This window comes from Sycon ciliatum, chromosome 8, assembly GCF_964019385.1.
Source record: "Sycon ciliatum chromosome 8, ocSycCili1.1, whole genome shotgun sequence".
NCBI lineage: Eukaryota > Metazoa > Porifera > Calcarea > Leucosolenida > Sycettidae > Sycon > Sycon ciliatum.
This window is the reverse complement of record NC_088650.1, coordinates 11,682,769-11,707,233: the sequence shown is the minus strand read 5'-3', so window position 1 is coordinate 11,707,233 and position 24,465 is coordinate 11,682,769. Positions and strand designations below refer to the sequence as shown.

General features: G+C 46.6%; 1 protein-coding gene across 5 annotated transcripts in view; it reads right to left on the bottom strand.

Annotated features, from left to right (window-relative positions):
- Positions 1-19,864, bottom strand: part of LOC135823426 (uncharacterized) — a 75,234-nt gene extending 55,370 nt beyond the window's left edge. For 2 of the 5 annotated variants that reach the window (XM_065336276.1, XM_065336279.1), the window contains exon 1: positions 2,821-3,035. Coding sequence is in view for 1 of the 5 variants with exons in the window: in XM_065336275.1 (XP_065192347.1) it covers positions 10,437-10,556; positions 11,603-12,048; positions 14,868-15,645 (1,344 nt within the window). In the remaining 4 variants the exon portion in view is untranslated. Of the gene's footprint in view, positions 1-2,820; positions 3,036-6,650; positions 6,803-8,436; positions 9,346-10,401; positions 10,557-11,602; positions 12,049-14,867; positions 15,692-19,571 lie in introns of those variants that run through there. The other 3 variants (XM_065336275.1, XM_065336277.1, XM_065336278.1) reach the window with 3 other exon arrangements.
- Positions 19,865-24,465: the final 4,601 nt, after the last annotated feature.

Sequence of the window (24,465 nt, the reverse complement as noted above, 5' to 3'; positions counted from 1 at the left end):
TGCTGGAAGACACCCGACGTAAGTCTGCTGGAAGACACCCGACGTAAGTCTGCTGGAAGACACCCGACGTAAGTCTGCTGGAAGACACCCGACGTAAGTCTGCTGGAAGACACCCGACGTAAGTCTGCTGGAAGACACCCGACGTAAGTCTGCTGGAAGACACCCGAGGTACACACTACAGTATATTTATAATCTACTGTACAAGTGTTACAGGTCTTTTGGTTTTGGTCCGGAAATACTGAGATGCAGCGTTCGGCCCTTATTCCCAATCCAACACGGTTGAGTAAGCGGTCGCGTGCTCATGCGTACACCAGTCACATGATCACCGTCAACTTACAGCCTGTTTGGGCTCGTTCCTGTCATTCACTCGAGTTGAACCTTTGAACCTTGGAGTTGAACCTTGGTGTGAAAGTTGCAGCCTGCAGGCACTGTGACCAGGCGACTGCCGACTGGTGTACGACCAAAACCAGTCGACTCAGCGTCCAAAAGACTACAACATATGGGCCAACCGCGGTCATCTGTGCTTTTATAAGAACGAAATGGCGCTTTTAGTGACATTTTGCATACAAATCCCCATCTAGTAGGGCGCAGTCACCCAGTTTCGGTGGAAGTGGCGAGTTCGATTGGGAATATAGGAGGAAGGGAATGTCTCAACTTCCTCGGATCAAGACCATTCGTCTCAGCAACCCGAAGACTACAACTGGTGGAAATTTGATTGTTTGGGGGGGGGGGGGCGCGGGAGTGCGGTGAATTTTTTTTAAATTTCAGGGTCCGTAGAGTTTGGGGCGCTGAGTCGAATGGTGTTGGTCCCATGTGTCTCCAACAAAGCGTTCTTGAGATATTTCCGTTTGAAAAACTGAGCTTCGGAGGGAGGGGGGGGTGCGCCATGACATTATGCGGCCGCGTCATGCGGCCGCGTCATGCGGCCTCTGCGACGTCATAGCGTGCAGCTAGGTCAAAAGAAGTGCTTCAATGCAATAAAGGAGTGTTTCAACTCAATACTAGTGTCAATGCTATTTCAAATGATTTGGCGACCGATAGTAGTTGGTGCAAGCGACCCCGAAGATGTAATTCCATGGGAGAGTGAGGATGCAGCCACGGCTGACCTTCATGAGTTCGGTCTGGGGCTGAGAACTTCGGTATTCCGGCTGGTGAAGAAAATTTCAAGATATGGCCACACAGGCCGGTCAAGAGTGTCGCGTTTGCGACGGATGACGAAGCAGCAGCTATTGCAGATGATGCTGATACAATTATCAGATCTCTGGAGAGCAGAGTCATCAAAATGGAGAAGAGTGATGCGAGTGCTCTAAATGTTGTTCAATACCGACTCCAGTGGTCTGCCATATACTGCCGGATTTAATTTGGTGTGAACTTGGCATATTTCGGACACTGCACGATTGGAGAACAGTGCAATCTCTTTGAACCACGGGCACGAGCTGTTTATTGTTTCGTCACTTGTCACGGTTGTGAACTCATCGTTGTAGCATAAGGGACCATCGCAAAAGTTCGCAGAAGCCCCTGAAACGAAGAGCATACGTTTGGGGGGGAGGGAGTCGGTGTCGAAAATCGCAAACCGGGCTTCAATTCAAAAAAGTATTGACGACATGTAGGAGTTGATATAGATTAGCATGCCATCACAGCCGGCGTAGATTGCTTGTCAGGACGCGTAGTCCATTCATGCAACTGCGCGTGTCGCGTAGCTAGCTGCCTGTACACTGTGTGTAGTCTAGTACCAAGAGTCCATAAAACGCGTGGTTTATGGACTCTTGCTAGTACTAGTACTAGCAGGGGTTCATAGGGTTTATGAACCCCTGCTGTGTAGTATATTATAATAATTATTATGTGTGAGCATCCAAGTGAAATAATGACGCCCATATTGTGACTGTCGTTTCGTTTGAGGGGGGAGGGAGGGGGGTCAGGCCGGAAACTAACGGTCTTCGTTTCGGGGGCTTCTGCGAACTTTTGCGATGGTCCCTAAAGGAATCTGGGCTATTCCATTAGGGAAACTAAAAAAAACTTTCTCAAAGCACAACCACCGGTGAAGGAGAAACGCACCTTCCCTGACTGTACATACGACTGATACCAGTGCAGTACATGACAAGTTCGTTTCTTGACTGGTCTCTTTACTCGACTCTTGTTGATCTACCACACGACTAACGTAGCACGGCGGTGTGGGAGTAGTCATGTTCCGTGTGTGATGAGTTTGCTGACAACACGTCTACAGTATAGCTAGCATGCATGCAAAGGCCAGCGCGGCCGGAAAAGTCCAACTCGGAAACGGCTAAAAGACGGGATAACCTCAAGATTTGCCAAGCTGAAAGCCACATACACAGGGTACATAGTGTTTGTAACACTGAGTCCAATGGTCTTGGGCCGAAGACGCTGCGACAAACGCTTCCCCAATCGAACGCGTTCCGAACAATGGCCATTGTGTACACAAATAGATGGTGTGGCTACCTGGCTGCACGCTGTGACGTCATCACCTGGATCCGGATGACTGTGCGCTCAAATTCGCACATGTTCGATTGGCATATCTGACGAACCATGGACCGCAGCCTCCTCGGACAAAGACCATTCGACTCCGCGCCCCAAACTATACGGACCCTGAAATTTAAAATTTTCACCGTCCCCTTTAAATAATCCGCGGCTCAAACACACTCAGCCGTTCACACCTGGACAGTAAATTTTAAATGTTAGTACATGTATGCGGAAGTGCTGCTGAGCTTCTTAGCCAAACAGTCCAGTCACGGCCAGATTTCAATGAAAAAATGGTGTGCCGCGAGTGGCAACTAACTTGAAGTACCAGTTTTTCTTTCTCACCTGTGCGATATAGCTGGAGAGAGATGTTCAGCCCAGAAACTATTCAGTCAAATTGGTCCAGTCTTGGTGAGTGATGAGGACTTGGGAATAAAGCATGTACATGATTCCACTACATACGTCAATAGCCAATAGGACCTTGACGACGTCGAGAGCTAGGATGAGAGTACTAGTACTGACTTTATTGCAAGGAAACAGCGACTACATGCACGACCCTGTGGCCTATGTAGAGTCTAGAGATCTACCAGTGCAGTCTCTCTCGCAGGAATAACAAGACCGTAGTACATAATGTCATTCACGGTATAACTATAAGTATAATTAATTTTATAAACAAACCAAAGATGGGGCTGTTAAGTGATGACGTCACAGTTCCTTCGATACGCATAACAACGATCCCACTGGGGACAAACAAAAGTAGCGTCGTCTCCACCGACCCAGTTGTCAGTGGCAACATATAGGAATCGTGTACATTTCTTCGTTTCTTCTTTGCTGTTTTCAGTGAGTGTTTTGTTTTCTCTTTGCCCAGTGATCTCGACGATGTTGTCGTGCTCATTACCTTACTGAGACGTCTCTTGTGACTGTAGCCAGTGTCACGGAGGATTTTATTGGCGTGACAAGGTAGATCGCCGAGATCGAGCGTGAAAAACGCTCTGCATTAGTAGCTCCTGTAGAATGTTTTCTGGGTTGGCGTATCCATGGTCAACAAAACCAAGGTGCAAGACAGCATGAAAGATCGTGTAAACGATGTGAACTCCAAAAGGTAAGCTCCTGAACAAGTGGAAAGATATGGGTATTTACAAATTCTCTCTTCATCCATCGATTGCCGCTTGCATTGCATTTTGTCTTCACAGATAATCTGGCCAAATTTATTGTAACTAGAGAGTGCAATCGTGCACTGCTTGGGGCCCATCCCAATGTCATCACATGGCTGTGGTGACTAGTGTATATCTGGGAGAATTTTTCCTCGACTGATACGGAGTGCAGGTGGATCGATTATGAGAAATGCGAACATGTGAAGTAAGTAATTAGTTGTGTCGAAGAAATGTGCAATAAAATAAAATTTACTTTACACTCAAACATACACTGTAGATGTACATGTAACATCAGGCCAAACTAAAGAAGGTGTGTGGTTCGACTAACATGGACATTTTTTTTACGGGCGGGCGGGCGGATTTTTTTTTTTTAATATATTTTTTAGTACATGTAAATACACTGTACTGCCTTTAGACACCCAGTACATCGGCATTATTACGCAGTGTTATGCCATACATGTTGTATAAAGGGATCACTGGCTAATACTTTGAAACATTGTGTAGCTCTGGAACGAGAAGAGAATAACTTCAAGCGGTGACTCTGACTGTCCAAATCATCAAGCAAATAAAAAACGATGCGAGTTGAAAGTAAGTTCGGGAACTACTTCGAAGTACAAATTGTACAATGTACAGGTACATGTATTGCTAGTTTGGTGTCGGCGTGCACGAATACATGGGCTTTTTCCATCGACGCTTCCTGTGCTTGCACACATGGAGCAGCAACTTACCGGTACAGGTGAAATATCGTTCCCAATACACGAGGAAAGTGCAATCTCGTCTGTCCTTCATCCCAAAACAGAAGGCCGTCCTTAATCTGGAACGAGGCAATCACTCTCAACCGGACGGTCACTTCAAAATAAGTCTCGCCAGTCTGCCGGTGGTCGTATCGAGTAGACTCTACTACACTGTACCAGCACAAGGCAGCAGTCGTACCACTCACTGCACTGCACTGCAGTACAACTACAAGTCAAGTCCAAAAGCCCGGAAGGAGCCGCCTGCGTCCGCAGACTCACGCTGCACAGCACGTAGACGTACGTGGACGTGTTCAGTCCACGTACGTCAGTCACACGACAGCCCGCCGAAAAAAAGTTACGGTCGGGCTGAAAAATGTACGGTCGGTCGGGTGAGTCGAACCACAGACCTTCTTCAGTGTGGCCTCATGATAATGATTCCATCTTCATTGTCCCGCAACTGGTACACCATACCAAGAGTAGATAAACAAGAGTGTGCAACTCCGGATCTCTCCTGCACAATCTGCAGATACCCCGCGCCCACGGCGGAATTTTTTGTTTACGTCACCTTTTTTCAGAGAAACGCGGATTCTGCCGCAGAGCAGTGTGAGAGCACGTGCTGGGCACCGACCTTGTAGTGTAAAGCCCAGCCAAGTGCACGAGGGAAAACTCTCCAAAAGGCTCGCAGCGCGTGCGTCGTCGAAAAGATTACGTCAACAAAAAATTCCGCCGTGGGCCAACCCATCCGCGAGTTGCACACTCTTGTTTATCTACTCTTGACCATACGCACCGAATACATGGTGTGTGTGTGTGCGCGCGCGCGCAAGCGTGCGCATGTACATGCACACACTCTCATGCGTGGCCAAGTCGGCCAGATGAACAGACCATGCATTTACACGAGGTGTCCGTAATGTCATTGGAACGCTGTACTTTATGACTTCATTCCAAAAGAGTATGTCTTGCCCCTGACGAATGGAGTTGTGTCTGTGCTCAGCGGGTATCGGGCTATGATGCAACACTGCAATCAGCGCTGCAATTAAAAGAGCACTGCATGGATTATTTTTACTAACTTCCTTTGCGTTTACTTGGTTGAGCCCGTGGTTTCATTTCTGTGTTCTGTCATGATTGGCCTCTGGAAATAATCAGAGTGGATGTCATTTTGCCATATATGTGTGCCTTGTGCGACAGGTTCAAGGCTAGATGCACTTCACATTCGGCGTGCAATCTCAGCGTCTGGGACCTGATGAAGTCTTGGTTGGATGATTATTCAAGCCTGATACTACTCGACACACCAATGTTCATGTCAATGTAATTTTTCAGAGCTGCACTATTTACGTGTTGATGCTTACTTCGGTGTTAGCGTGTTTCCCCCGGATTGTTTCTATCATCATGATCGTGTGTTTTTGGGCTGAGCGAGCACATGCACAAGTGTGCAGCTATAACCCTGTGTATCTTTGGTTACACTTTGTTCTGCAATGCATGTACCTTGTAACATTATGTGCTTGCACTGCTTTGTCTGGCCTGCGTATTTCAGGACTATTCAATGCATTAGACCCAGGTTTGTTTGGTTGCCGGATGACCTCTTGCTGCGTCGCTCTGTATTTGTATTCATCAATTTTTGGGCTTGAGAATTGAGCTGTTGTGTGGTTCCCAATATGAAAACATCATGCTGGTGCTCTGTGTTTCGATTATCGACTGTCGGAGCAGTCAAGCATTTATTAGCAGAACGGTCAATACTGTAGTCTTTTCACGTGTTTGTCTTTTTTGTGTTTTCGCCGGGGGTATTAGCGGTAACGTTGCACACAGAACGGCAGTGTTGCATCACTGGACGACCCTGCCTCTGCATCTGACTTAATTTCCCCAGGATCTGGTGCAGTTACACCAGACAGCAAAAGAAGAGATCCCGCAAATCAGGAAAAACCATTATGGAAAATATAGAGTCAAACACTTCAAACAGTGCTCTCTCTCTCTCTGTCTCCATCCTTCCAAAAATACCCTATGACAATTCCCTATAATTATTTTTATTTTATATTCTTAGGACATCATTCTGAACATAATAAATTTTTCCATGGGTCTTCAATCACCACGGATGGAAAAATTTATTATGTTCAGAATGATGTCCTAAGAATATAAAATAAAAATAATTATAGGGAATTGTCATAGGGTATTTTTGGAAGGATGGAGTCATGCAGTTTACGGGAGGTACGAGCTGTCATGGATATAGAGGCTGATATTGTGCCAGCGTGAGGGCAGAGACAGAAAGAAGACACTGATTTCTTGAACAACTCACCTATATATAATCGAATCCACAAGGAGCGCTCATATTTTGATCCATCAGGACGCGAAACATCTTCAAAGCACTCTCAAACACGGAGTTTTACTGTGGGCAGCCAATTTCACAGCCATCATGAAGGCACTCGACGACTACAGGAGTTTTGTAGAGGAAAGAACGAGGAGTAAAGAGCGACAACAATCGCTTGAAGAAAAAGCAAACAAAAACAACTGTCTCTCCAGTCATTTAGATGCTGTTGCCCTAGCTTGACATCTGGTTCCATCCAGAGGACGCGACTTTTGTTTGTCCCCAGTGCTCTCCGTTGCTATGCGTATCGAAGGAGCCGTGACGTCACACTTAACAGCCCCATTGAAAGCGGATACTAGTAGTAGCAAGAGTAGATAAACAAGAGTGTGCAACTCCGGATGGATTGGCCCACGGCGGAATTTTTTGTTGACGTAATCTTTTCGACGACGCACGCGCTGCGAGCCTTTTGGAGAGTTTTCCCTCGTGCACTTGGCTGGGCTTTACACTACAAGGTCGGTGCCCAGCACGTGCTCTCACACTGCTCTGCGGCAAAGCCGCGTTTCTCTGAAAAAAGGTGACGTAAACAAAAAATTCCGCCGTGGGCGCGGGGTATCTGCAGATTGTGCAGGAGAGATCCGGAGTTGCACACTCTTGTTTATCTACTCTTGGTAGTAGTAAGTAGTATAGTACTGGAGTGCACTCAATTATTTTTGTCAGTATTTTATTTATTTATTTATTTATTTATTCAACATCTTATGGCTTCCGATGGCAGCCAAAACGGGAAGATGTGGGTGATAGCCAACCATGGTAAAAGAAGGAGAAGATTATATCCATGAAAAGGAAACAGCCGAAAAGCTATATTGATTAGTTTTTACTTGCAAGTATTATTATTATGGTGCACTCAGTCATCAGCAGGCCCTCAGATTCACTTTAAATTCTTTCAATGATGCAGAAGTCTTCACTGATTCGGGAAGTTGTAGCCATGCACAGTAGCCCTGGAAGAATGGCGATTTTTCGCCACTCGCGTACTGATCGAGACGTACATCACGTGATCACAGATGTACATGACTGAACGAGTCGATCGTATTTCGTTTACATTAAAAAATTTGCCATTTCTTTGCACAGAATTCTCAGTGTACTGTGTAGTACTACAAAAAAGTACAATCATGTACATGTACTAGCAATAGTAGCAGGTCTCATATAATTTTGTTGTTGTGAGATCTACCGTCACACTCACAGTGTGTGTAACCTGTCGGCGCGGCGGGCAGTGCACTTGCAGGTGTTGTATTCACATACTCGGCTTGGGCGGATAATGCCGCTGGAAATAAATTTTGTACCAGAAAAGTACAGTCTCTGGCCAGAGAAATCCGACCAGCGCACGAATAATTGCGCCGTGGGCAACGAACACCACACATAACACTCTGCTAACTTGTTACTTGAGCACGGCGTTGCTTTAGCCTTCAGTCATGAGGTGGGATTTCTCCGGCCAGAACTGTGCACTAACATCATGTGATCCAGTACCAAATTCTGCCGGGTGTTTTGAAAGAGTTTTCCGCCAAGCCCGCGCGCCAAGGTCTCGAATTTGCAGTGAAGTGAACACAACAGGAAACACCTAAGCCATGGTTGATGAACTCTTGCACACGCCGAACGAGGTTCAGAGGGTTTGGATCAGCCAGATCAAGCCTGACCGTGTGTACCGACCCGTACATTTTCTTCGTAATCCGAGGCTATCGTCTACAGATGATACACCATAAAATATCAAATCACACGTCGAGTCCTGGAGCCGTCCAGGGCAGCATAGTCATAACTCAGGAGGGTTGGCTGTGACATAGCAATATCAAAACAATACAGTATGCTACCCGGTAGCGGACATTGAAATCCGCTGCAAAGTCAAGCGGCCACGAGGCGCTGTCCGTGCAGCCGTGACCAGTGCTGGTCCATGTGTTTAAAGTGTTACACAGTGCGTGTGCAAACTAAGCAAGTAAGACCAGGGTGCCGTCCCCGCGGCCCGGTCATTCCACTGGACTTCTATGTTCACAGCAGTAGTAACGTAAAAAGTTGAAAACAATGATTTGTAGTATTATCAGCACACATTTTAACAATACTGACATAAACCATGTTTCAAAATGAGCCAGGAGACAGCACACATGTTTGAGATTACAACAGATGCGGCAGTCAGCAAGCAATGTACATAATTATGAGAAGAACAGAACTGTGACAAGGTCGTGAGCGGCTATGTTGAGAAATACAGTAGTCACTAGTTATCCTATTCGACTCTGCTTTGCAGGGCACTGAGGCAAAAGCTTCACTTGGTGCAAGTACCACCGGTAGCTTCAGTCAAAAAGTCACATCATCTACAATACACCAGAATGACCAACCGTGAAAGTCATCGGTGGGAGCAATTCCGGGCAAGATGAAGTGTAAACAAATTGTCTTGCATCAAGAATTACATGCATGTGTAAAACTTGTTTGTCACTGCCTTGGCCGTTCCAAATTCCAATAATCAAGGCAGACGACATCAATTCAGAGCAGAGAGAGACTATACGTTAGTGTCCAGGACTATATAGAATACTTGCTTTCCCCCGCTCAAGTTCAAGACCAACCGGCCCCGTGCATTGGTGTGCTTGGTAATGATACGACATCCAACCGGCAAACTCGGAGCCTCTTCCAAAACAAAGGACGGTGTCTGAGGAAACAGAAGACAATTGCAGAGAGAGAGACTGGAATCAGAAGAAAAATCAGAGGTCTTGTTGGTGTAAAAAAGAGAAAGGACACATGGGTTACAAGTTATGACAAGCATACATGAAACCCAGAGTGTGCAGCTTGGAGCTTTTTCTACTATGGGTGTCTGTCACGGCGGAATTCCGTGATTACACCATATTGGGCGCAGATCTGAGGCGGGAAATGGCGTAGTGCGTTCAACTGAGCTTAAGTTGTGCAGAAAGAGACCTAATTAAATCCTGCTTGTACGCACTACATCACTAAAATGATGTAATCACGGAATTCCGCCGTGACAGCAACCCATCCGAGCTGCACACTCTGGTTTTCATGTACTCTTGGTTATGAGTAACTGTTCACTAATGTAACAAGATAATAAGCGGTCAGAAAATGTGATCACTAAGCACACAACTGACACCGTATTTCGTGGCCAAAATAATGGGGTTGCGGTTTATACTCCAGTGCAGCTTATAGTTATACTCCGGAAAATACGGTGGATGGTTGGAGGTGACAGCGTGGCGAATGGCAAATGGCCGTCAACGTCTCAAGGGTCCACAGCGCTTTAATCGTCATCACGTGATGCACCATGCCTGGCGCATGTCCAGTACCGTACTGTACCGACAGAGAAAGCTGGCCAGAAATTTAAATAGGGCTTTCAACTGCAGAACTGTAACGTGAAGTAACTTGGTATAATGTGTATGTATATGAAGTGTATCGAGGGAATGCATGCAGGGCGATAGGTGCGGTTCAAATCCCAACCTGGAAAACGAGACGGCTTAAAGTCCAGGAGCCCTCGCTATGCTTTATACTTACCTAAGTCATCAAATTGTGTTGTTGTGCGAACTTATAGAAACATCTTTGCAATGCAAAAACATGTGCCCGATAATCGTTTTGCAAAGACGTTTCTATCAGTTCGAATAACACACGTGATGACCTAGGTAAAAACAAAGCATAGCGAGGGTTCCTAGGCTTTGAAGCCCTCTCGTTGATCCTAACCAGCCGGGAATAACAAACAGTTTCTTACCAAAGTACGCTGTAAGATGTGACTGCCAGTGACCATCACTGCTTGGGTGCCAGTAGATGTTTGAATACTGGAATGTGATCGGGATAATTGATCATAAGATCAGGAACAAATCGGCTACTTTTCTGGGTCTTTGCTGCCCCGTGTTCAAGGATCATCTGTGCAATAAAGGGTGCAAAACACACACACACACACACACACACACAAACACACACATATACGCACACACAAACACACACACACACACACGCAAAAACTCACACAAACGCTGCTACAAGAACCGGCGTACGTGTATAGAATACCATGCTGCTACATGAACTGTAGCCAGGCAATCTTGAACTTGCCCTTTAGTTGTTATCTGTGCTACCCGTCCTGTAATCATGGTAATGTTACACCTAGGCTCTGCACTCATGTGACTTTACCTGTACATGTACATACACTGTACTACCACTGTACCAGGAGTACATCATGATAATGCACTCTTTAAGATGTATACAGCCTGGTCAAACTGATGTTCATGCAGATGTCCAACACTGACAAAGCCATAACTATGTGCAAGTTGATTCTTTTGACTCCTATAATCTACGATGCAGATACATGATGATGAACAGTAAAATGAGAGAGAATGAGCAACAGTTGTCTTCCAATTGATTCAATATCAATGTCCAAACTCCCCACCACATGTGCTCTCCAGATGATCTGGTTCAGCACACCGGTAAAATGACTCCTTAGGTACAGCAGGGTTCTAGCTAAAGGGACTAGGGCCAGGGGGGGGGGGGGGGGGGGGCAGCGCCGCCCAATTCTGACGCCTCCCCCCCCCCCCTCCCTCACTCTTGTAGCGCACCACCTGACTCTTTTTTCGACTTTTGTGTGTTTTTTAAGCTCACACAGCGAAAATGCGGCCACAAATCGATCGTTCCGGGTGCTCCGTGCGCCCGCACGATGCATTATCTGGTGACAAGGCAATAGTGGAACATGAAAAAATGGGTGAACTGTTTGCTGTCCCTTACTCCCCCCCCCCCCCCCCCTCCCCTACAATTTATTCCTGGCTAGAACCCTGTATAATGGACAATGATTCTTTCATACAGCTGCTTGCATCATACAGATCTCATGGGCAAAGTCCAGGAATACAAAAAACATCATTTTACATTTCAGCCACCTATGCCATATCTATGTGTCCTGCTCCTTCTTACTTTAAACTCACCGGAATACAGTAGCATCCTTGCCACTTCAGTGCCGATGCTTCAAGAACAACAAAACCATTGGGAACATGATCTGGATGACGTAGTAGTCGTGTATCCTTCACACCCAGGCAGGCCACAACACTGAAACCATGACGTGTAGCTGCAGTCATATCTACTGATACACCATTGTATACATCAGCTGGATATGCGTCAGTCTCCACTGGTTCATGGTCTTGGTTGAATATGCACAATGCCTGAACTGACACACCATCCACCAGAGATATGCCAGTGGTGTACTTTGGGCCAATGAAGTATGACAGCATGTCATACATTCGACCTGAATGCTGACTTTTCGTATCTTCCTGGAACCACAAAGAACACTTGTCCATTATCTGTTGTCGTTGATCAGCAGTAACAGGGAGAGTGTTGTGCAAAAGTAGCAGTTGCAACTGTGTGACACCGCATTCTGTTAACACACAAACGATTCCAAACTAGAGAAATAAAACAGGTGAAGGCAATACATGAAGGCAATAAGATAGACGGAGGGACCGACAGACAGACATACAGAGAGACACAAACAGACTCATACTCCGATGATAGGGCACAAGCTTTTTAAGACATAGCAACTTGTGCTGGGATTACACCATTCAACAACTTGCAAGGCTGGTGAAGTGACCGCCACTAATTTTAGCCTGGTCTACAGTACACAACACGGCTTGTTGAAGCGGCTTTTTCTGGCCAATGAATCCCTATTTTCATTTTTCATGTTTTCCCTTTTTTCATTCATTCTTTTATTTCACACACATGTACACCACACCACATACTCCGGCGCGCGCACACACACACACACACACACACACACACACACGCACACACACACACACACACACTCAGACATGCCCATCGCGGAAGCGATGATAGCGAACAGCTATGTTAGACAAACTCATAGCAACTTGTGCTGGGATTACACCATTCAACAGCTTGAAAGGCTGATGAATTGACCGCCACTAATTTTAGCCTGGTCTACACCACACAGCTGATTGAAGTGGCACACAGACACACGCACACACACACACACACACACAAACAGGCAGATATAGACCACCACATGGACACCACTGTAATTATATGAGATTGACTTGTAGCGACATGACAATGAACAGAAAGGTGACATCTGAAGACAATCATCAGTGACTTTCACATCAACTCACTAAAATACCAAGCCAAAGTACACAATAGGCCTTTAGTCTCTGAAATCCATCAAACAATATGTATTTACTCCCCCCCCCCCCCCCCCCCCATCCCGTCAGTGGTTATGACTATGGATCAAACATTTCTATGACACGCAAGTGAAAGCACACATGTCTGTACTGGATACAGTGTAGCTTGAACCATAGACACCATATTTTTTAAATCAAAAATACAGCTATGTACTTGAACAGTGAGGTGAGAAACGAGAGAGCTTGGAAGCTCAGGGCCCTATGCTATGCTTTTTTGCCTTGATGACCTAGACAAAAAAAAGCATAGGGATGTTATAAATTGCACTTGAAAACACCGCCATTCCGGCAACAGGCTCTCAGCTGCACCAAATAAATAACTTTGCCAATATTTCGCCCATTGGGCATCATCAGGGCATTGAGGAAGGGGAGGCCAAATTACGAAATATAAAGACGAATAATGCAGGCAGATGAATGTTCTAGAACTAACACATCGTGGTGACACAATTGGCAAGGCCAGCAAACTAAACAATCATCACTTGTAAGGTGACCTAAACAAAACGAAAGATGAGAAAACTCACACATACACACAGACACAATTTGGCAAGAAAACTAACACTAACACTAACACTAAAGTTTACAATCATCACCTGTAAGGTGACCTACTGAACAGAAGGAAGAAGACTAGTAAGACTATCACAGCACGTACAAGAACACTTTCAAGTGTGGGAATGCTAAAGGCGATCTATGTATATGACAGCGGTGTATGTGCAAAGTATGTGTATGTGCTGTGTCAGGTGGTAAAGTCCAGTGGTAGTTCGAGGAGATGGGTGTCGATTCCAGTGACGATCCGGTGACATCCAATCAGTCAATTAGGCGCCAGCCGTCATCGCAATTGACTGCTGGTTTGCGCTTCCTTATCTCGATAGCTTCAAGCAGTTTCCTTGATGGTAGCGAAGCCTCCCTGCCGAGAATCTTTGCCTGGTGGAAGGGCAGAAAGTTGGAAGACTTTAAAGATTCTCGATGCTGGGTACGATAGTGGAAGCCCCAGGGAGCCTTCGCCACCATCGCCCTTGCCTCTCGGTAGTGCTCAGCGAATCAGTCCCTCACCGGCCGCTCGGTCTCACCAACGTACAATTCCGCACACAACGTGCAAGACATACAATAGACAACACCTTTGACTAAACACTGACTATCCACCATACGCGAAATATTGGCAAAGTTATTTATTTGGTGCAGCTGAGAGCCTGTTGCCGGAATGGCGGTGTTTTCAAGTGCAAGGAATACGCTGCAATGGAGTTTGGGAATTCTGAAGAGATGTTATAAATTCTTTAAAAAATTCCTTTTTTTTTAAGACATAACCTGGGATTCGAACCCGCACTATCGTGCACCCTGCATGCATCCCCCGATACACTTCGCATACATACTAATTCTTCCAAGTTGTTTCACATTGTGATCTTGCATTTGAAAGCCCTATTTGAATATGCATTGTGGCCAGCCGTCTTTGATGGCACGGCACGGTAGGGGATAGGTACGGGACAGGTACGATCGAGGGTAATACGACACCGTCTCCCGTACCGTACCGTACCATCAAACACAGCTGGCCACATACAGCTGCCCGCAATATTCAAATAGGGCTTTCAAACGCAAGATAATAACGTAAAGCAACTTGGAAGAATGGGTATGAATGCGAAGTGTATGGGGAATGCATATAGGGCGATAGTGCGGGTTCGAATCCCAGGATATGCCTGAAAAAAAAGGAGAATTGAAAAATTTATAACATCCTATGCTTTTTTTGCCGTCAGATACGGATAGCGCCAGGCGTGACACAAACAAACAAACAAACAAACAAACGCAAATACCAAATTAAAGCTGTGTGGACCCTGGCTAGCGCCAGACGTTACTGAAGTAACGTCTTCTGCATAGCTACGGGAATAAAAGAGTGAGTATCGCTGTGTATTTGTATTGCAGTGTTCTTTCACGGCACTACATGTGTTTAGAAACACCACAACCAACAACAGACACTACAGTCTCTATTCAACAAACATTACTCAGAGAATAGACTTACTCTGTATCAGTTGATCAACACTGATCAGCTTCAGCAAGGCACTGCACTCTACACCACACAGTGTACAGTAGAGAAGTAGTGAGAGTACTTGAGTATGACGATACTTGGGATCACCTGTACTCTGTATGGTAACATAGCGATTCATCAAGTTTCGCGCTAGGCAACGGTCTGGTGAATTCAAAATGAACAGTGCATGGGCACAATGGTCAACATCTCTGCATTGATCAAGGCACAGGACATCAAGATGCTGCTGAAGTAGCTTCGTGAACACTGGACTTGTACAGCGACACTTTGCTGCCCAGTGCAGTACCCATCTCAGGTGCTCTTGATTCTTGTAGTCTTGCCAGACATCAACAGGTAGACTGGCTAGTTGATGCAGTGCAGATACTGCCAGCTTGGTCACGTTAGTGTTCCCCTCTGTGATCAGAGCACAAGCATGTAGGATAGTTCTAACCTTGTATGGACTCCGTAGTTCAGTTACATGCCGTTGAATCAGAGCACATTGAGATATCAAATCAATAGCTTGAAATGTGCGTGTCTTGTTAATTCTATCGAAGATTGACTCAATTGCTTTATAGGCATCTCGTACAGTGGTGGCATGATTGCCAGACCAATTTGACTGATACCTCACACCTGGAATGGAGTGTGGTGATGCCTGAGTGGATATCAACTTGCCAGTAACATTGAGTTGCGACGAGGGTGCTGTGCTCACACCATAGCCATGCTGAACAAAGTAACCGACACTCCTGAGATTGCCACGTAACTTTGAAGCAAACATGCTGTGCTGGTGTATTCTCTTCAGCAAGACTGATCTCCACCACCTCCTACAGCACATAACAATAGCACATAACAAAACAGCACAGTGACTGGTCAACACAACTCAAATAAACAGAATCAAATCAACATCACTCCTTGTACAGCGTACACTGTAGATCACTCATTGTGTGCTGAAACAGAGTCGCGGAAGTATTATGTATCGCTGTAGAAAATTGAGAGGGGGGGGGGGGCAACAGATTTGAGTGTCCACAGAAGTGCAAATTCCGCCTCCTGCAGTTGTATACCAGTAGGTATTTACATTTCGGAACTATCGCTAGAGCGGTTCCACCACTCTCAGCTGCATGCCAGACCGGGGCCCTTACAGCCTTCAGGTGGGAGCCGGGAGGCGAATGATTGAAAGATTCTCCTATTTTTTAGGCGAGTGGATTCAAACTCGCAGCTCCGTAAGTCTGCTGGAAGACACCCGACGTAAGTCTGCTGGAAGACACCCGACGTAAGTCTGCTGGAAGACACCCGACGTAAGTCTGCTGGAAGACACCCGACGTAAGTCTGCTGGAAGACACCCGACGTAAGTCTGCTGGAAGACACCCGACGTAAGTCTGCTGGAAGACACCCGACGTAAGTCTGCTGGAAGACACCCGACGTAAGTCTGCTGGAAGACACCCGACGTAAGTCTGCTGGAAGACACCCGACGTAAGTCTGCTGGAAGACACCCGACGTAAGTCTGCTGGAAGACACCCGACGTAAGTCTGCTGGAAGACACCCGACGTAAGTCTGCTGGAAGACACCCGACGTAAGTCTGCTGGAAGACACCCGACGTAAGTCTGCTGGAAGACACCCGACGTAAGTCTGCTGGAAGACACCCGACGTAAGTCTGCTGGAAGACACCCGACGTAAGTCTGCTGGAAGACACCCGACGTAAGTCTGCTGGAAGACACCCGACGTAAGTCTGCTGGAAGACACCCGAGGCACACACTACAGTATGTTTACAATCTACTGTACAAGCGTTACAGGTCTTTTGGTTTTGGTCCGAAAATACTGCGATGCAGCGTTCGGCCCTTATTCCCAATCCAACACGGTTGAGTAAGCGGTCGCGTGCTCATGCGTACATCTGTCACATGGTCACCGTCCACTTACAGCCTGTTTGGGCTCGTTCCTGTCATTCACTAGAGTTGAACCTTTGAACCCTTGAGTTGAACCTTGGTGTGAAAGTTGCAGCCTGCAGGCACTGTGACCAGGCGACTGGTGTACGACCAAACCAGTCAACTCAGCGTCTAAAAGACTACAACATATGGGCCAATCGCGGTCATCCGTGCATTAAGAACGAAATGGCGCTATAAGTGACGTTGCGCATACAAATCCCCATATAATAGGGCGCAGTCACCCAGTTTCGGTGGAAGTGGCGAGTTCGATTGGGAATAAAGGAGGCAGGGAGCGTCTCGACTTCATCGAAACAAGACCATTCAACTCAGCAACCTGAACACTACAACTGGTGGAAATTTGATTTTTTGGGGGGGGGGGGTCCGGTGAAAATTTTAAATTTCAGGGTCCGTAGAGTTTGGGGCGCTGAGTCGAATGGTGTTGGCCCCATGTGTCTCCGGCAAGGCGTTCTTGAGATATTTCCGTTCGAAAAACTGAGCTTCGGATGGGGGGGGGGGCTGTGCTATGACGTCATGCGGCCTCTGCAACGTCATAGCGTGCAGCTAGGTCAAAAGAAGTACTTCAACGCAATAAAGGAGTGTTTCAACGCAATACTAGTGTCAATGCTATTTCAAATGATTTGGCGACCGATAGTAGTTGGTGCAAGCAACCCTGAAGACGTAACTCCATGTGAGAGTGAGGATGCAGCCACTGCTGACCTTCATGAGTTCGGTCTGGGGCTGAGAACTTCGGTATTCTGCTGAAGAAAATTTCAAGATATGGCCACACAGGCCGGTCAAGAGTGAGCGCTGCCGCGTTTGCGACTGATGACGAAGCAGCAGCAGCTATTGCAGATGATGCTGATACAATTATCAGATCTCTGGAGAGCAGAGTCATCAAAATGGAGAAGAGTGATGCGAGTGCTCTAAATGTTGTTCAATACCGACTCTAGTTTGCCTGCCATATACTGCCGGATTTAATTTGGTGTGAACTTGGCATATTTCGGACGCTGCACGATTGGAGAACAGTGCAATCTCTTCCGGCAAACCACGAGCACGAGCTGTTCATTGTTTCGTCACTTGTCACGGTTGTGGACTCATCGTTGTTGCATAAATGAATCTGGGCTATTCCACGTGGAGAGCTAAAAAAATCTTTCTCAACGCACAACCACCGGCAAGGAGAAACGCACCTTCCCTGACTGTACATACGACTGATACCAGTGCAGTATATGACAAGTCCGTTTCTTGACTGGTCTCTTTACTCGACTCTTGTTGATCTACCACACGACTAACGTAGCACGGCAGTGCGGGAGTAGTCATGTTCCGTGTGTGATGAGTTTGTTGACAACACGTCTACAGTACAGCTAGCATGCACGCAAAGGCCAGCGCGGCCGGAAAAGTCCAACTCGGAAACTGCTAAAAGATGGGATAACCTCAAGATTTCCCAAGCTGAAAACCACATACGCAGGGTACGTAGTGTTTGTAACACTGAGTCCAATGGTCTTGGTCCGAAGACGCTGGGACAAACGCTTCCCCAATCGAACGCGTTCCCAACAATGGCCATTGTGTACACAAATAGATGGTGTGGCTACCTGGCTGCACGCAGTGCCGTCATCACCTGGATCCGGATGACTGGGCGCTCAAATTCGCACATGTTCGATCGGGCATATCTGACGAACCATGGACCGCAGCCTCCTCGGGCAAAGATCCGACTATACGGACCCTGAAATTTAAAATGTTCACCACTGCCTTTAAATAACCGCTCAAACTGTTAAAGGGGAAGTATACCCTAAAATCAAATTTTCACCAGTTGTAGTCTTCTGGGTGCTGAGTCGAATGGTCTTGGTCCGAGAAAGCTGAGACGCTCCCTTCCTGCTTGAATCCCAATCGAACTTGCGCACTTCCACCGAAACTGGGTGACTGCGCCCTACTAGATGGGGATTTGTATGCAAAATGTCACTAAAAGCGCCATTTCGTTCTTATAAAAGTACGGATGACCGCGATTGGCCCATATGTTGTAGTCTTTTGGACGCTGAGTCGACTGGTTTCGGTCCGAAAAGGCTGCGATGCAGCGTTCCTCCTTTATTCCCAATCGAACATGGTTGAACAAGCGGTCACGTGCTCCTGCGTACACCAGTCAGCTGGTCACCGTGCCTGCAGGGTACAACTTACTAGCCTGTTTGACCTTTTTTGGGTGCAGTCCTGTCACTCGAGTTGAACCTTGGTGTGAAAGTTGTCGCCTGCTGGCGCGGTGACCAGGTGATTTGGGCACCCAGGAGCACGTGACCGCTTGTTCAACCATGTTCGATTGGGAATAAAGGAGGAACGCTGCATCACAGCCTTTTCGGACCAAAACCAGTCGACTCAGCGTCCAAAAGACTACAACATATGGGTCAATCGCGGTCATCCGTGCTTTTATAAGAACGAAATGGCGCTTTTAGTGACATTTTGCATACAAATCCCCATCTAGTAGGGCGCAGTCACCCAGTTTCGGTGGAAGTGCGCGAGTTCGATTGGGATTCAAGCAGGAAGGGAGCGTCGCAGCTTCCTCGGACCAAGACCATTCGACTCAGCACCCAGAAGACTACAACTGGTGAAAATTTGATTTTAGGGTATACTTCCCCTTTAACACACTCAGTCGTTCACACCTGGACAGTAAATTTTAAATGTTAGTACATGTATGCGGAAGCGCAGCTGAGCTTCTTAGCCAAACAGTCCAGTCACGGCCAGATTTCAATGAAAAAATGGTGTGCACTGGCAACTTGAAGTACCAGTTTTTCTTTCTCACCTGTGCGATATAGCTGGAGGGAGATGTTCAGCACAGAAACTATTCAGTCAAATTGGTCCAGTCTTGGTGAGTGGTGAGGACTTGGGAATGAAGCATCTACATGATGCCACTACATACGTCAATAGCCCATAGGACCTTGACGACGCCCAGAGCTAGGGTGAGAGTACTAGTACTGACTTTATTGCAAGGAAACAGCGACTACATGCACGACCCTGTGGCCTACGTAGAGATCTACAGATCTACCAGTGCAGTCTCTCTCGCAGGAATAACAAGACCGTAGTACATCATGTCATTGTTACTATACAATTACAAACCAAAGATTGAAAGATACTGGATCGAGTGCGTCCGATATTTTGACAGTATAGGGCTTGAAAGTGATGACGTCAAAAACGGCCTGGGAGTAGTAAGTTGACATCAGATTTATATTTTGGATCCACTAAGGTGTGACTTTGCTATTGCCTCAGTATGTGGGTCCATAGCAACCCGCCCATGTCGTATGCAGGTGCGACTTTTACTTCGCCAACAGTTGTCACCACGCCCCCCACTAGCCAAATCAGTCAGTTTCACTGGCTACATCACCTTGCGGTGAGTATTAAAGACCGCTTGAAATGTGCTTGGATCCATACAAAAACTGGATCCAGGTGGATCCAGTTTTTGAATTTTTCAAATTGTTGCTACGCCATTGGTATGCTGTGACGTAGCACTTTCAAGCCCTATTTTTCGCCACTCGATCGAGACGTACATTACGTGATCACAGATGTACATGTACGAGTCGTATTTCGTTTACTTTTTGCGATTTTTTTGCACTCGAATGCAGATCGTGACATCACGCCCATATTTGCCTCCTTTATTTGCTAGATCCAATAATAATAATTACAATGTATCAGGGAGTCGTAAAATACCGTTTTTACGACTCCCTGCTATAATTATAATTGGAAAGGCTTCCTGTCTGAAGCCTTTCCATACTGGTACTCGATGTTCCAGTTTTGTGACACGAGAATGGCACGAGAATTAGTGTACCGCTGAGTGTACCGCTATACACGTGGTCGACACGTAGTCGACACGTTGTTGATACTTTTTTGACACGTGACCCCGTCAACGGTCTGCTTTGTGCCAATGCCACTCGGTAAACGCCGATGTCGCGTACGACAAAGACGACTATCCCGTACGCGAAATAGTTGAGAATTGCATGACGTGGACCTGACGGCAAGGACAACTGCGAGGAGGCCCCTTTCGGTACCCCTGACGGGAAGGAGAACTGCAGAAGTCGACGAAGTCGAACGAGGAGGTCCCTTTTCCGTACCCCATACTGCAAAGTGCCATTGGTGGATACCTTTTGCACCTGGAACGACCCCTTAAACGCTGTCGCGGCGACTATCCCGTACGCGAAATAGTTGAGAACTGCTGACGTGGACCTTTTGCACCTGGAACGGCCCCGTAAACGCTGTCGTGTCGGCGGAGTGAATGTGCAGGGTACTAGGGTGAAAAGAATTGCTGCAAAGACGTCCCCTCTACTAGGCTCTAGGCCTTTGCCTTTGGAGACATCGTCGGCGAACTGAATGCGCAGGGCGAAAAGAATTGCTGCAAAGACGTCCGCTCTAGGCCTTTGGAGATATCGTGGGAACTCCTTCCGGTACTATACAAACTGCTGACGTGGCCGTGGACATGTACATGGAGAGTCATGGTGGGACTTCATGTACATGGATACATGGTGGGAATTCCTTCCGGCACCCCCGTACCGCAAAGCCAACGGTGGGGAAGGAGAAGTGGAGACGTGCAGGAAGACGAACGAGGAGGAACCAGGACGAGCGAGCAATGGCAGGACTAGCTGGACCGTAAGTAATAGCTGAATTGTGCATGACAACTTGACATCCATGCGGCACTCGCCACTTGCCACTGCATATTTCTTGTCCACTAACAATGTCTCTCTTCTGCCCCCTGTGTGTCCACGGCCCTGTTGCTGAATTGGCCCGATGAATCGGATGTCTTCCGCAGCTGGAACGGCCCCGTGAACGCTGTCGCGTCGGCGACTGAATGCGCAGGAGGGAAAATATTGCTGCGAAGACGTCTCCTCTAGACGACGGTAAGGCACCCCATTGATATGTTGCCAGTGTGTGCCAGGGTATCGCGCGATGGTGAATGAGGAATGATGAAGGGTACGGTGGGACTGTAGACCTGTTACCTTCTACTAACACGTTATCAGGTGGAGAGTGTCTTGTACTCACGTTATCAGGTCGAGAGCGTATTGTAGTCACTCTCTCTATTCCTGTACTTCATTACGTTTTTAAAATTAAAAGGTGTACGTATAACTTCTCCAAAAAAATTAATGGTCTACAGTCGTGTCGGAAGGGTACGGTGGGACTGTAGACATGTTACCTTCTAACACGTTATCAGGTGGAGAGTGTCTTGTACTCACGTTATCACTATATCAGGTCGAGAGCGTATTGTAGTCACTCTCTCTATTCCTGTACTTCATTACGTTTCAGGTGTACGTATAACTTTTCCAAAAAATTTAATGGTTCACGTCTTCAGATAGAGAGCGTATTGCACCCACTGTCTAGTCTCTGTAGTGCATTGAGATTTTGTTGATCGAACATGAAATGGATACACAGACAAAGCCAGGCCAAGTACATGGCGAGATGTCGCCAGAAGAACGTCTTCAGGTAGAGAGCGTATTGCACCCACTGTCTAGTCGATTTTGTGGATCGCACATGAAATGGATCATGTGACACAGACAAAGCAGGCCAAGTACATGAGAGAGTGGACGATGTGCAGATCGACACGGCCTGCGGGTACTTCATTAAAGTTACCCGTGACATAACTAGGATAAAAGTTAATCACTGCAAAAACATTGCCAAGTATGTGAGCACTTTGGACTTGACAGAAGAGTGCACGGGCGACGTTGACAAAACATATGGCGGTGACTGTCACTATCATGACAGCAGGGCACATCGCACGCAGCATCGCAGATCGTGTCGAATTGCGCATCATAATTATTGCAAAATTGCTCCTGTGCATGCAAGTGGATTTCATTGCACTTCTCAGTTTGGGAAATGCTCGATTATGACAATTCTGCGTGTGAGTGCACTAGCCCTGAACAGACTTGTAGGTGAACCGTTTGTGGTGTCTCATAGCCTACCTCACGACCTTCTGCTTTCTTTCTTCATCACTTGTATCTTGCAGGTATATCATCCCGTGACGACCACATTGAAGTCTGAATTTGAAGTGTGAAGATGCTTCAGCAACCACATCGTACTTTTCCATTGCTTTCATTGTGCTTCTACTGTGCATGTGTGTAACTTGTGGGGTAAACATGTGATGACATTGTATGCTGGCGACACGGTCAGATGTTCATGCGTCTAACGTACACCTGCATGTTATGCATTGAAAAGGGTTTGCCACTTGCGATCCTGGGACGAGTATCAGGTCCGCTTTGTCCTGTGTGGGCTGTATCAGATTGCTGTTCACTTCTCTATCTGTTGGATATGTGACTTTCTGCAAGTTTCTGGTGTATGATGGCCACGTCCTTGCTTGTCACTTTGTATGATATTACATTCTGTATTCGCTGCTTCCATGGCATGGTCTGCAAACTACAATCCTTGGGCAAATGTCATGTTTGCTATGTTGTGCTTTGGCCGTCAGCTTGTATACACGCTGTAGTTGAATTATTTTTGTTTCACAACTGACTTCCTCAAGTACGGTGGCCACTGCTTTGCATGGCATTATACATGAAGAATTTCCTGTTTGTGTCGTGTGCATGTGCGTATGTGTGCGTGGCCACGTGTGTGTGCCGTGTGCATACACATGTTTGTGTAGTTGGGGTGGGGAGGGAACGGAAAAAGAGCTGAAATTATCCATATAAAAATCGCTCTGTGAGCGGTTCTGAAAAACCTTTACTGGTACTACCCTGTCGTAAAAGTAAGAAATTAGAACTGGCCCATTGTCCCCCCAAATGCGAACTGAGCCACCTAAATCGCGAATGACGGGACCCGAACGCACCAGTAGCACGAGGTTCCTACCTGTGGATGCAGATGGGGACGTTGGTCCGGACCATAGGCCATGTACTGTACTAGCGGTAGGCTTCCCTATCAAAATAATAAATTCTACTGCTACTACTGGTGTTACCCTATGATAATTGCCGTGATCCTGTGCCCTCCCGACCTCGTGCTACTGGTGCGTTCGGGTCCCGTCATTCGCGATTTAGGTGGATCAGTTCGCATTTGGGGGGACAATGGGCCAGTTCTAATTTCTTACTTTTACGACAGGGTAGTACCAGTAAAGGTTTTTCAGAACCGCTCACAGAGCGATTTTTATATGGATAATAATTATTATAGGATTTTGGTCATATTTTTCAACTCAAAATGGGTGTGGCATATAGGGAAACGCATGTGACCTTCCGTGTTAGGTCTTAGTAGATATGGAGAGTTGAATAAGATATTTTTTTCAAATAGTAACATCTAAGGCTCATCTCCTTGCGCAATATTTCTAAGGCCTGTGCCCTATTTTTCGAATCCTATAACTATATAGGATTTGAGATTTTACTGGACTCCCCCCTTGTTTTATCCTTAAAATTGGTAGTTTCACGACGGCATGTGCGATATGTCGTCATGAAACCACCCCGTGCCACACCTGTAAAGTTCTTTTGCACATTCACTGCTTCAGTCCTTCCCATGACACCAGCCGCAACAATGCTGCTCAAAGGTCCAATTCTTGCTCAAAATGGGTATTCATGATGTCCTATGAATCTAAAAAGTAAACATTCATGCCTCAAACATATTTACAGGTTCTAATATTACGAAGTAGTGGTTGCGACTTCGGCGATGATTTGTAAGAAAGGGTTTGCTCCCCACACCGGAGCTCACGCTATTCCGCCGATTTTACTTGACACTTGACT